Here is a 13493-nt window from a genome sequence, read left to right on the forward strand (position 1 = left end):
TGGGATTACAGGTGCACGCTGTCGTGCCCAGGCTAATTTTTGTATTTTTAGTACAGATGGGGTTTCATCATGTTGGCCAGGATGGTCTCGAACTCCTGACCTTGTGATCTGCCCGCCTCAGCCTCCCAAAGTGTTGGGATTACAGGTGTGAGCCACCGTGCCTGGCCCTTTTTTTCTTATTTTTATTTTTTTAGTGACAGGGTCTTGCTCTGCTGCCCAGGCTGGAGTGCAGTGGTGTGATCATGGCTCACGGCAGCTTCAACCTCCTGGGCTCAAGCAATCTTCCTGACTCAGCCTCTTGAGTAGCAAGGACTATAGGCATATGCCACTATGCCTGGCTAGTTCTGTTTTGTTTTGTTTTGTTTTAATTAAAAAAATGCTTTTGGAGAGATGGGGTCTTACTATCTTGCCCAGGGTGGTTGCAAACTCCTGGCCTCAGCGATCCTCCTGCCTTGGTCTCCCAAAGTGCTGGGATTACAGGCATGAGTCACCACGTCCGGCCTACTATTATTTTTAATCAAATTAAATCTCTCTCTGAATGGCAACAAATTCATCCTCAGCCATGCTGTGGAACCCTGCCCCTGGGTGGTGTGAAACGTCCTGGGTGGATAATCATATTCAGTCTAGAACATTCCGCACTGACCCTTGGGTCTTCGGGCCACACTGGCCACTATGGTACTTTTGTTTGCCCCATCGTTGCTTGCTGCTGAGAGGGACTAGGGGTCCCTGTCTGGGTACTTGCTGTGGCCATCACCCCCTGGGCTCCTGCCACATCCTGCTACTTGGCCAAACAAACCCCCTTTCCTCTCTTGGGGCGTCTCCCCATTCTTCACTCCCTGAGCACCCCCCACGCACGTGCACACAGAGACAGCCTTTGGAAGGAGCTTGTTTGCCTCACTGTTTGGTAATGCACGTAGGAGGGGAAGTCCCTCTATACTGTTATCATCGTCATCACCATCAGTCATCATCAATGATTATTGTATGGAGTAACAAAAAGGATGGGGACCGTTGCCCATTTGCACACATTGGGGAAGGGTCTACATAACTGTTCAACAGTTTACAAAGTACACTAACTTATACCCATGTTTAATTCAGTGTTTTTATTTTATTTTTATTATTTTTAATATTATTTTTTGAGGCAGGGTCTCACTCTGGCACCCAGGCTGGGATGTAGTGGCTTGATCATGGCTCACTGCAGCCTCGACCTCCCAAGCTCAAGCAATCCTCCCACATCAGCCTCCCAAGTAGCTGGGACTACAGGCGTGTGCCACTACATCTGCCTAATTTTTAAGGTTTTTTTTTTTTTTTTTTTTTTTGTAGCGACGTGGTCTCACTGTGTTGTTCAGGCTGGTCTCAAACTCCTAAGCTCAAGCAATTCTCCCGCCTCAGCCTCCCAGAGTGCTGGGATTACAGGCATGCAGCACTGTACCTGGCTAATAGTGTTTTTAAAGTTAATATTATATAACCCTGGGAGATGGACAAGCAGAGATTGTTATCGTTGTCTCAGGATGAAAAAGGGAAACTCAGAGTAGTCTAGTGACCTGCCTGGGGTCACATAGCTGTCGGTGGGGCCGCATTCCACATGGCAGGAGCTCCTCCCTCACCCCAGCCATGGGGAAGGGTCAGAGACAAGCAGGCTACTGGGAAGCCAGTGTGAGGACACTGACCGCCAGCCCCCGGGGAGACAGGCTAGGGGTCTGAGCTTGAGCTTTAGGCCATGCCTACTGTTAGTAAAGACAGATCCGAAGATAAGGATAATAATAATAATAGTGAGCAAGTAGTGACTGGGATGCAGTGTGGACTGGGCAGTGTGCTCATGGCTCTCCCTACATTACCTAATGCTTATCTTCCCTCATTCTTAGGCCTAGAGAATGTCACTCCTGTGACAAAGGTCACATCAGTAGTGAGGAGTGGCCCTGGGTTTGGAATCCAGTCATATTTGCCTGCAGAGACCAAGCCTTGGCTGCCACTGAATAATAACAGTGGAATAGTAACTGGAATAGTAACATCAATGACAACAGCTAGCATTGCTTGGAGATTTACTCTTTGCTGGACATCATGTGTTGGTCTTGGTCCTCCAAGAAGCTGACACCAAGATGAGATAAAATGTGCATAGCATTTATTAGGGGGATCACCCCTGGGAGAATATGGGGAGGAAGGGAACCAGGAGAGGCTGGTCAGAGGGATGCAGATGTGACCCCAAGGCCAGGAGAGCAGGGAGGAAGGAGCAGGGTCAGGAGGGGCCATCTCAGACTGCTGTGGGTTCTAAGGCAGTTAGCAGGAACATGGGCTGTCTGTGAGTTACAGTCACTCACTCAGCATCTCCCAGGAATGGAGCTGCTTCAGTGTCCCGGCTGCTCTTGGTCTCTGGTGGGAGCAGCCTCAGGAGCAAGCCTCTGGTGCAAACTGCAAAAGACAGAGATGATTCTGGAGCCTCAGCTGGGCCCCGGGTTGGGCCAGCTCCCTGCTGTCCCCCTGAGAGGTAGATTCTCACGCTGTACACTGAGACATGTACCTCACATGCATTTTCTCATCATTTAATCCTGAAAAAAATCTGAGCGATAGATGTGATTAATACTTTCTTTTTACAAATGAGAAAACCAAGTCCAAGGAGAGAACGAAACTTGTCTGAGTTCACACTCTAGAAATGGGCTGAGTGGGGAAGGAGGGAACCATTCATTGCACAGCACCCAGCATGCTAATCGCCTTTGCTCCCGCCTCTTACCCTCAGAGCTATTAGCAGGTTGCCCAAGACCCCACAAGAAGGGGTGCAGGGGTTGAGATGTGAATCCCAGATCCTCTGGCCTTCGAGTCCTGGCTCTTTGCACCCTGCCACTGTCTTCCCGAGGCTGTGCCTGTCTGCCTTTGGCTCAACCCTGGAAACTGGCTTGTGTGTCCACAACAGAAAATATGCCAACTGGAGCCCGAGGGGCGTGTGAAGGTGGACCTGGTGCTACGGATGGCCGAAGCCCTCTTGGCATGCTGCCCTGGGGACCGGAAGCCCGAGATCCTGACTCAGCTGAAGGACATCAAGGCCCAGTGGGAGGAGACGGTCACCTACATGACTCACTGTCACAGGTAGGGCATCCAGGGCCTTTGTCCACAGCCGCCGTTGACCCTCCTTGACCACCGCGGCACTAGCTTGGGCCCTCTGCCCAAGAGACATTTCTCTAGTCCTGGGATTCCAGGAGACAGGATATTCTCTTGGGATTAGGGCCAGCCCTGCCTGCGTCTTTCTAATTATAATCAGGTTGAACGATGATAACAGACACCGGGAACCCAGCATGTTTTGCCAACAATTCCCAAGAGACTTACCGTGTGTGCATCCTCCAGAGCATGGCATAGTGGCTCTGGAGAAAGAAGGCCTGGGGCGCTACTAGCACTGTAGCCAGACTCCCTGCCTGTACCAGGAGCTGGGTGGTGGTCGGTGGGGACAGGGGGTGGTGGGGAGCAGACACTCGGACAGACCTGGCATTGACTCTTGTCCTGCTGGTTACTTCCTGTGTGGCTTTGGGAAAGCTACCTGACCTCTCTGAACTTCAAGCACCTCCTCTGGACAATGGGAATGATCAAGTGCTCCTTGAAGGTTGTTAGGAGGTTAGAAGGGGATAGCAAGTGTCAAGAGCGAGGTACACTGCTTGGCGCAAAGTAGGCCCTCAGTAAACAAGAGCTGCCAGGATCATCTCCATTTTTATAAAGCAAGGATGTGTATGGAGATGGGAATGACTCTGCCCAGTGCTTTCTGTTTTCTAAATCCTTGCGCTTGAAATTCCGAACAAAGTGGCTTGATGTTGGCTGGGGAGATAGAGCCACCTCCATGTTAAAGATGGAGAAACTAAGGCAAGCGAAGAGGCAGTGTTGCAGAGTGAGTTCACAGCACCCCTGGAACCCACACGCAGGCTCCCAGCCTTCTGTTCCCATTGGGTTCAGATGCCCACAGATGCAGCGGTGCTTTGCCGCTGCCTGGACACATCCCAATTGCAGTCTGCTCCTAATATTAGTGGGTGTGCGTGTGCCAGGGGCCTGGAGAAACTGTGTTCAGAGCCCCAGTGCCAGAGAGAAATGATTGGGGGTGTCTGTGCATTGATAGTGGGAGTTCAGGGCCAGGATTTAAGGTGCTGGAGGTAAAGGACTCCCCAAGATGCGTCCCCAAAACTGGTGGTTCTGGGAGAAAGTTTGGAGTCTGAGCTCCCCCTGGCTCCTACCCTCACACAGGGAGCTTATTTACTGGGCAGAGGGTCTTATCCAGTAGGACTGAGGGAGGGTCTAGAATCTGGAGTGTCAACCAGCTGCCCAGGTGACTCAGGGGCCAGAAAGGGCATCATCATGTCCCCAGACCACAGCCCCCTAGTATTGGGGAGGGGGTGGCAGCACGGATCCCCAACCCAGGAGGCAGGTGGCGGGTTCCCTCACAACCTTGAGGTCTCTGTGCCCACAGCCGCATCGAGTGGGTGTGGCTGCACTGGAGTGAGTACCTGCTGGCCCGAGATGAGTTCTACCGCTGGTTCCAGAAGATGATGATCACGCTGGAGCCCCACATCGAGCTCCAGCTGGGCCTGAAGGAGAAGCAGTGGCAGCTGAGCCATGCCCAGGTGCTGCTGCACAACGTGGACAACCAGGCAGTGCTCCTGGACCGGCTGCTGGAGGAGGCAGCCTCCCTGTTCAACAGGATCGGGGACCCCAGCGTGGATGAAGATGCCCAGAAGAGAATGAAGGCCAAGTATGATGCAGTGAAGGCCAAGGCCCAGGTGAGGGTGAGGCTGAGTGGGCTGCATCTTCACCCACCCATCCATGTATCCACTCTTATCTATCCATTCCAGCCACTGTTTGCCTACTATCAAGCTGTCTACCTCCTGTCAGTCTATCTTCCTACTATCAATCCATCTACTCACCTGTTCCCTATCCAACCACCCTCCCATCCATCTACCCACTCACCCATCTACCTCCCCACTAAATCACCAAATCTCCCCTTCACTATCCACCCACACACCACCCCATTCACTTATCTACCCCACCATTTGTTCATCCACGTATCCTGCCACCCATCTGTTGACTCACTCTTCCATCTACTTCCCCACCAGCCTAACCAATCTCCTATTCATCTCTTCAAACAATTGCCCACCCATTCATCTATCTATTCATTCACCTACCCATCAACTGAGCCACCTCTTCCTCACTCACCCATTCACTCATCCCATCTCTCCACTGCCTACCCCTTCACCACCTACCTACCCACTATCGACCGTCACCCACTCGTTTATCCCACCATCCACCCACCTAGCTACCCATCCCCCAATCCTCACCTACCTACTCTTCCACCACCCCCTCACTCATCCACCATTATCTACCATCCAGACACCCAGTGTTGCGCAGTGCTTAATATACATATGGGTGTGTTGACCGACTGGTGGACTGTGATGTTCACTTTGATCCAAACAGCTTCCCCCCTTCTCCTCCTTTCTCTCTCTTCCTCTCTCCCTCCTCCCCTCCCTTCCTCCTTCTACCCTTTAGTCCTTCTCCTTCAGTGTTTCCTCCTTGCTCTCTCTTGCCCTTGCCCCAGTCCCTCTGTCCATCCCCTGTCTGCATTTCCTCAACCCATTCTTGCCTTAATTAGGAAACAGTTCATTGAGTTACCAAGTCCAATTATATTTTTTAGAAATTTCATTTGGTTCTGTATTATGTCTCCCTGTTCTTTTTAATACATTTTGTCATTTTCCTCCTGAGATTTTGCATTCCTCCCCGATATAGCTTATATTTGCAATCATTCTAAACATACGTATTTTACAGTCTCCATCAGATTGTTCTAGTGGCTGAAGTTCCAGGGTCTAAGGCTGAAGTTCCATGTCAGGCACCTATGTGTCCCCTGACATGGTGGATTGTTTCCTTGGGAGGCGTCGTCCTTTTGAGCTCTGAGCTCAGCCTAAGCAGGCTGTGTCTGCAGAAGCCCTCAGCTGGGACACCACCTGAGAGTGGCTTTCTGTTGGCTTCAGCTGGGCTCCCCCGGAGGTTTATCTTCATGACTCCTATTTTTATGTCAGTGAATTAGCTTGGGGGTTCCCAGATTAAGCAGATATTATAAACATGAACCCCAAGCCAGAATCATGCAACAGGCCCCAACTCCATATTCTGAAGGGTGATTGGGTTTTTTGTTTGTTTGTTTGTTTTCGGGCCGAGGCTAAAACACACAAGTTTCCTTCTTGAATTGTGTTTGTAACAGTTTCTTTTTTCTACTTCACCCTTTGGCTAGTGGGGGCGGGCAGTCACTTGAGGCTCTGTCTTTTTGCAGTGGTCTTTGTTGCCTCTGAGCCCAAAGTCTCACTTCTTACCCTATGCCTGAGCATTAAACCCAAGCTTCTAGTAACCAAGACTTCAGGCACCTGTGTGAGCTTAACAGGGTGGTTTCCTGGGCATCTTTACTTCTGGCCCACGGGAATGTCCCTTCCCTCGGTGTGACGTGGGTCTGCATTGAAACAGTGTTTGCTATGTTACATTTTATCTGGCATTTCTGGCTCTCTAGTCGGCTGTAGAGCTGGAACTGGACGTCTCCTGGGTTCTTCATGCTGACGGTTTAAGGGAAGTAAGCTCTATGATAAGCAGAGCTAGAGAATCCACCAGGAACAGGACTCTGGCACTTGGGAAGGGACTTGGATTCCAGGCCAGGCGCTGCTGCTTCCCAGCTGTGTGGCTTCAGGGCAGCTCACCCGACCCGCACCCAGGTTGTGGGGGCTGTATGGTTACATGTGAGCTCTTTGAAAACTGGCAAGCATTTTGCCAATATAAAGAATGACTTCTACTCTCAGTAGCAGTGAGAATAAATAGTAACAACAGTGGCTCTTTGCCATGCAGCAGGTGCTCAGAACTATCTATTGAAATAATGAGAACTCCACCCCTGCAGTTTGAAGGCAAGCAACCCCCAGGGCCACAGAGAGAAGCGACAGGAGGCTCCAGGAGACTGCACAAGGTCCCGAATGGATGGGATTCGACTTGGCTCTTGCAGAGGCAGCCAACTGGCCCTCATCCGGTCCTGCCAAGTCCCGTGTGGCACAGGCAGGCTTCACGGAAGTTCTCTCTCACTCCAGGTCTGCCCCTCTGGCCCAGCTGGGACAGGTGCCTGGCTCCACAGCCTCTTCGCTGTGACTTTACAGGAAACAGATGCTCGTGCCAATCAGCAGAGAGCGCCTGGTGCAGGGTGTAGAGATGAGATCAAAAGTTGTTGGTGTGTGTGCAGGTTTGCATGTTTGTGCGTGGGCGTGTGTGCATGTTTGTATGTGAGGGTGGATGCTGGGGTGCTGAGTGAGCATCAATTCTGGCCCAGATGCTGAAATGATTGCCTCTAAGAGCCTCATTTTCATTCCCGGAGGCTCTCCCCTCACATGATCCAAAACACTATAGATACCATAGCTCTTATCAGTGAGAGCTGTTTTTTCTAAACTTTTCCTGTCTTTGACCTCATCTGCTCCCCCAACCTTTCTATGAAGTAGATGGAGAAGCTGTTATTGAACTTTTTTTTTTTTTCTGAGACTGAGTTTCACTGTTGTTGCCCAGGCTGGAGTACAATGGCACGATGTCAGCTCACCGCAACCTCCTCCTCCCAGTTTCAAGTGGTTCTCCTCCCTCAGCCTTCCGAGTAACTGGGATTACAGGCATGCACCACCACGCCTGGCTAATTTTTTTAGTAGAGATGGGGGGTCTCTCCATGTTGGTCAGGCTGGTCTTGAACTCCTGACCTCAGGTGATCCACCTTGGCCTCCCGAAGTGCTGGGATTACAGACATAAGCCACCCGACCTTTTGGACTCATTTTTTAGATTAAAAAACATTCTATGTGTCAGACACCAGCGGCCCAGTAGAAAAAGCCAGAGGTGCTTGCAACTCCTAAGGTGGTACTCCCTGCAGCTGCACCTCAGGTCCTGGGTGAGTGCCTGCACCTGTGACCATCAGGATGCGCTGGGGCCCCGGGTGCTTCTGTGGTCGGGCTGGGACAGTGAAAGGCAGGTTTGAGCTGCTGAAGAGGGAGCCCTTGCGTCCAGGGCTCTCAAGAGGCAAAGGCCCACGTGGCAGTGTCCTGGGGCAGGAGTGTGGGAGCCTGCGTCATGTGCGGAGACAGCAGTGATGGGGGAGATTTGGGGGACGGTGAGGGGGAGGCTGCCTCCATGGTGGAAGCCCTTGGAGTTGCCAGATGGCTGGCCAATGCTGATGCCAATGTGGAAATGGGGTGCTGTTGTTTGTGGGGTGGCTGGACCCTGCATGGAGAAGTGAATTCAGTTTTGACTTTCTCAGCTGTTGGTTGAAGGCCCCTGATGAAGTCTTCCTGCAAGCTTGAGGACTTTGTTCTCACTCACAGGGAGCCTGGTCAGCTCTTAGACAGGAGAGCTGTGGTGTACCCTGGGGGTGTTTCCTGCCTCTATAAGCTGGTCGTGGGGAGGACTGAGGGGTAGGTGGGGAGGGGCTAGGCAGACCCCTGCGGCCCCTTTGATCTTGTATTCAGAAAGTGTGAGCATGCATTTGTAAGGTATGAGGAGCTATAGCATCCATCAGATTCTATGGATGGAGCTTTCGTGGATCCAGAGGGTGCTATGTTCTTCCTAAGCCTGAGAGGCTCCTGAGAGGGGCAAACTTTTCCATCGCCCTTGGCCAGAGATTTAACCACCCAATCCTAAGCTCCTCATCAGCAAGGTGGGATGCAGTCCCATGCGTCGACCTCCTGGGTGTCCCCAGCCCTCCAACCCCAGACAAAGGGGTAGGATTCTAGCCTTATCCCAAGGTGGGTGGGGACTCCACATACCCAGCAGCCCACAGGGATCCTTGATGGACCCGGCCTCCCAGTCCCTGCTGTGAACATTTGATGAAGACCTCCCCTGCATAAAAGGTCTCTCTCAGGGCAGTCCTCAGACTCCAGCAACAGATCTGTCCTGGTGCCTTCCTAGGGATCCAGGCCTGGCTTCGGGGTGGGATTGGTGTCTAGGTTCAGATTAGTGCTCTTACTTTTACCTATGAGAGCCCATTGCCACTGCTTGCCGTGCTAGGAACAGGCCACTGCTCCAACGAGGACAACCCATTTTTGACGTCCAACATGTTAATTAGCACAGCCTCTAGGGTTGATGGGGACAGAGCCACAGAAGCACCATGGGGTCCTCCCTGAACTGGAGCCTTTGTGACCACCTGATGGAGGGAGATTCTTGACTAGGGCCAAGGCTAAGCCCAGAGGGAGCAATGGCACATTATCACCCCCCAGCGTTTGCAAGTGAAGTGTAGACAGGGCAGGCTGGCTGCGGGGAGGGGCTTGCTTGTTTGTTTTTAATCCTGATTTAGTTTTCCCAAAGACAGGCACATGGCAGCATCCTCACCCCCCGCTGCTGCCCGTGGCGGCCCTCACAGAAGGCGCGTCTGTCTGGCATCTTGGCCATGAACCAGAGCTGCTTGTGATGAATCAGAGCTGCTCGTGCAGCCCTTTGCAGGGGCATAAATCCACACCACCCTTGTTAATTGGTTGGGTTTTGACATTCCTGACAGCTCTGCCCGCCGCAGATGGTGTAATTGCTGGGGCTAACGAGAAGGTTGAGCACCTTCCCGTTTGTCACCCTGTCATTCTCCAGCACGGCTGGATTCTGCCCTGTTACTGTTATGCCTGGCGCAGGTCTCAGCTGGATCCCCGCGCCTCCTGCCAAGGTCCCCTCTGAGCACCTGCTCCCCATCACACAGACTTTTATTTACCCTGGACTTCTCCGGGTGCCAGCACCTCATCCTTCACACCCTGGGGGCTGCGGCTGGCACTTCCATGGGATAGTTCACCCCCGGCTGCGTCTATCACCATCAGCGCGGCCAGGGGCCCAGCATTCAGCCTCCGCCTGTTACTCCTGACCCGCTTTGTTTCATGAATGAGCCTTTCCTGTGGATGGAGGAGGCTCCAGGAGAGGTTTGACGGATTTAAATAACCCTGCGGGAAGGGAAGCCAGCAGGGGAGCTTGCGGAGGCCTCTGAGCCATCCTTTGGGCTGCAGGCGGAAAGCATGAAGGGCACCACACCCACCCCGTCCCCCGCCGCCGCCCCTCCCCCCCCCCCTATTACTATAACTTTAAAATAGGCTTTTGACTGGGCGAGGTGGCTCACGCCTGTAATTCCAGCACTTTGGGAGGCTGAGGCGGGTGGGTCACTTGAGGTCAGGAGTTCGAGACCAACCTAGCCAACATGGTGAAACCCCATCTCTTCTAAAAATACAAAAAAACAAACAAAAAAAAGAAATAAAAGAGAATAAAAGCTAGACATCATGGTGCACCCCTGTAATCCCAGCTACTTGGGAGGCTGAGGCATGAGAATCGCTTGAACCCAGGAGGCAGAGGTTACAGTGAGCCAAGACCAGGCCATTGTACTCCAGTCTAGGGGACAGAGCGGGTCTCTGTTTCAAAAAATAAGAAATAAAAATCGGTTTCTAAATAAGAATGTATGGTGCCTCCAGTGTTATTTCTGGTTTTCACAACCCCAGTTGGAGTGCTCAACATTTGTTATTGTTGTTGTTATTTTTTGAGACAGAGTCTTGTTCTGTCAGGTGAGATAGGCTGGAGTGCAGTAGTGCAGTCACAGCTCACTGCAACCTCTACCTCCCGGGCTCAAGCAGTCCTCCCGCCTCAACCTCCCAAGTAGCTGGAACTACAAGCGTGCTTCACAAACCCAGCTAATCTTTAAATTTTTTGTAGAGATGCCATATCACTATGTTTCCAAGGCTGGTCTCGATCTCCTGGGCTCAAGCGATCCTCCTGCCTCAACCTCCCAAAGTGCTGGGATTACAGACATGAGCCACCATGCCCAGCCTTGAGAGTACTTCTCAGCTCTCTACGGAAGGGCTTGGTCCTAAGCCTGGGCTTCTCGTTTCTAAAATGGGGATATTTTCTTCTACTTGCAGTGGTGGTTGCAAGGTTTATATGAATTCATATTTCTAGATTCGGTGAGGAGCTTCCCAAAGAAGAGAAAGGCATGTCTGAAAGAGCTAAGGGTGCATTTCAGATGCATTTGCCCGTTCACTCTGCCCAGCTGAGAATGTCTGACTTAGCTTGATGGATGGTCAGAACCCTCCTGGACAGGGTCTGGCTCCACGATGAAGAGCTGAGGTCAGCCAGCTATGGTTCATGCACCACCTCCAGCCCATTCCTAGCTTCAGCCTCAGCCTCCCGAGTAGCTGAGACTACAGGTGCACACCACCACACCCGGATAATGTATTTATTTATTTTTTGTAAAAATGAGGTCTGACTGTGTTGCCTAGGCTAGTCTTGAACTCCTGGGCTCAAGGAATCCTCCTGCCTCAACCTCCCAAAATGCTGGAATTATAAGCATGAGCTAGAATGGCTTTTATATTTTCAAACGGTTGGGGAAAAATGAAAGCCAAATATTTCTTGATGTGTGAAAATGACATGAAAAACATTTCAGTGTTCATAATTAAAGTTTTATTGGAATGCAGCCATTCTTTTCACGTTATCTGCAGCTACTCATGTGCTACAACAGAAGTTGCATGCTGGCGATGGAGGAGCTCCATATGGCAGGCCAAGCTAAAAGCATTTCCTGGGTGGCCCTTGACAGAAACAGTCAATGATTTTGGAGTCTGACACTTGCTGTTGGAATCTTTTCTGCAGGAGAGTTCTGTGACATCCCAACTCCAGTCTGGACATTTGCAGAATAGGAGGGTTTTGTGATTGTTTGAGTATTAAATAAGATAATGCTTTGAAGTTTCACACACACCTAGCATAGGTGCTTATTGAATGAGTCTCCTTTTTCCCCTTTCTTGGCTCTCTTTGGAAACTTCCCTCCGATGGCAAACACTCCAGATTTGTGCTTCCTGCCATTCAGGAAGCATTCCCGGAGCATGCCCTGAGCTAGACCCCGGGAGATGAAATAACAGGGGCAGCCTTTTTTCTAGGGGCCTCCTGGATCCCCCAGTGGGTGATGATGCCATGGACAACTGCTGTGATGAAGTTGCATCCCAGTGGTTTGGGAACGCAGACGGAAGGCCGTTAATTCAGCCTGGGGCAATGGGCACAGCCTCAAGAGTGAGAAGGGAGCCTGGGGTTAGTATTGCAGGTGGGCACCCGCTGGGGGTGTCAGAAGAGCTTGGAGAAGGCAGGAGATGATCAGCAATGCCTCGAGGTTGTTAAGCTCTTACCAGTTGCCAGTCTGTTTTGGGAGCTGTGTGAGCTCTGGCCCATTTCATCTCACTTTCTCCCAATGAGGCAGGTATTATTAACCATACCATATGGATGAGGGGACTTGGGCACAGAAGGGTTAATTAGGTGCCTAAGGTGGGGCCAAGGTTCAAGCCACAGGCAGTGGGATCCCAACCCCAGGGTCCTGACTGCTGGACCACAGAGCTACATCATGGGGACCTGTCCTTGAAATGATAGGCTACAAGGATTGGACTTGGGCCTGGGGCCAGTGGGGAGCCATGAAGGAATATGGGGAGACAGCACTGTGATCAGGGCGTGTTTTGAAAAACTTAGTCTCTAGGAGTACAGTCTGGCTCATAGCAGGGACACCATCATTTTTCCAAATGTCAGCCACCCTCAGGACATCATCTTGCCCCTGTGTTGTTTTAAGACCTTTGGTGGGACTGGCTGAAAATAGAGATGACTCTAACCCATGCAACGCATATCACCGTATTCATGGGGAAATGGGGCAGTTTGCCATTGATTTGCACACCCTGTGGACACTGTTGTGTAATGGAGCTAGAAATACTGGTTTCTAGCATTCAACCCAGCTCAGATTGAATCTTGGCGCTTTCCTAGCTGGGTGCCCTTGGGCAAATCGCTTTATCTCTCTGTATCTTGGTGTCCTCATCTGTCAAACTGGGATTGTAATGGTACCACCTTATGGAGTGGTCAGGAGAGTTCACTGAGCTCGTGTATGTCAAGCTCTTAGAGCAATGCCCAGCACCTTGGTGAGTGCTCAAAACGATAGTGTGATGTATTAGTAGTAGTGCTAATGTTGTTGCTGCTGCCGCACCTCAGTCTTGAATGCCACTCCTAGGATGTGGCAAACGAGAAAACCAGCTGCATAGTGACAGGGCCCAGTGCCAACATGCTCTGGTCTCCAAAGCCAAGTCTCTTGGCATATTGCTTGTAAGGCAGAACAGAGTATCTGAGAGCTCTTTGTGTCTAGAGAAAGGGCTGGGGGTTGGTTGCACCTCCTGCTAACACACACCATCACAGACACACACACACACACACACACACACACACACACAGAGGCAGGCTACGGGTTTTCTGGCCTTTGGGCTGTCTGGGCTGGGGACCCTCATGGCTGGTGATTCTCCTCCTCCCGCAGGACCGGGTAGATCTGCTGGACCAGGTAGCCCGGGAGCATGAGGAGTACCAGGCAGGCGTGGATGAGTTCCAACTGTGGCTGAAGGCGGTGGTGGAGAAGGTGAATGGCTGCCTCGGGCGGAAATGCAAGCTGCCCATCACGCAGCGCCTCTCCACACTGCAGGTAATCCCCAGCTGTGTCTCAACCA

The 13493-nt window shown here is 51.6% G+C and overlaps 1 protein-coding gene across 10 annotated transcripts in view; it reads left to right on the top strand.

Moving 5' to 3' along the window:
- SYNE3 (spectrin repeat containing nuclear envelope family member 3) overlaps positions 1 to 13493 on the top strand; it is a 96644-nt gene that overhangs the window by 43224 nt on the left and 39927 nt on the right. For all 10 annotated transcript variants that reach the window (XR_002523506.2, XR_004184791.1, XM_021941533.2 and 7 more), the window contains exons 3-5: positions 2906 to 3078; positions 4439 to 4748; positions 13307 to 13468. Coding sequence is in view for 8 of the 10 variants with exons in the window: in XM_021941533.2 (XP_021797225.2) it covers positions 2906 to 3078; positions 4439 to 4748; positions 13307 to 13468 (645 nt within the window). In the remaining 2 variants the exon portion in view is untranslated. The remainder of the gene's footprint in view (positions 1 to 2905; positions 3079 to 4438; positions 4749 to 13306; positions 13469 to 13493) is intronic.

This window comes from Papio anubis, chromosome 7 (assembly GCF_008728515.1).
Source record: "Papio anubis isolate 15944 chromosome 7, Panubis1.0, whole genome shotgun sequence".
In the NCBI taxonomy this organism is placed as follows: Eukaryota; Metazoa; Chordata; class Mammalia; order Primates; family Cercopithecidae; genus Papio; species Papio anubis.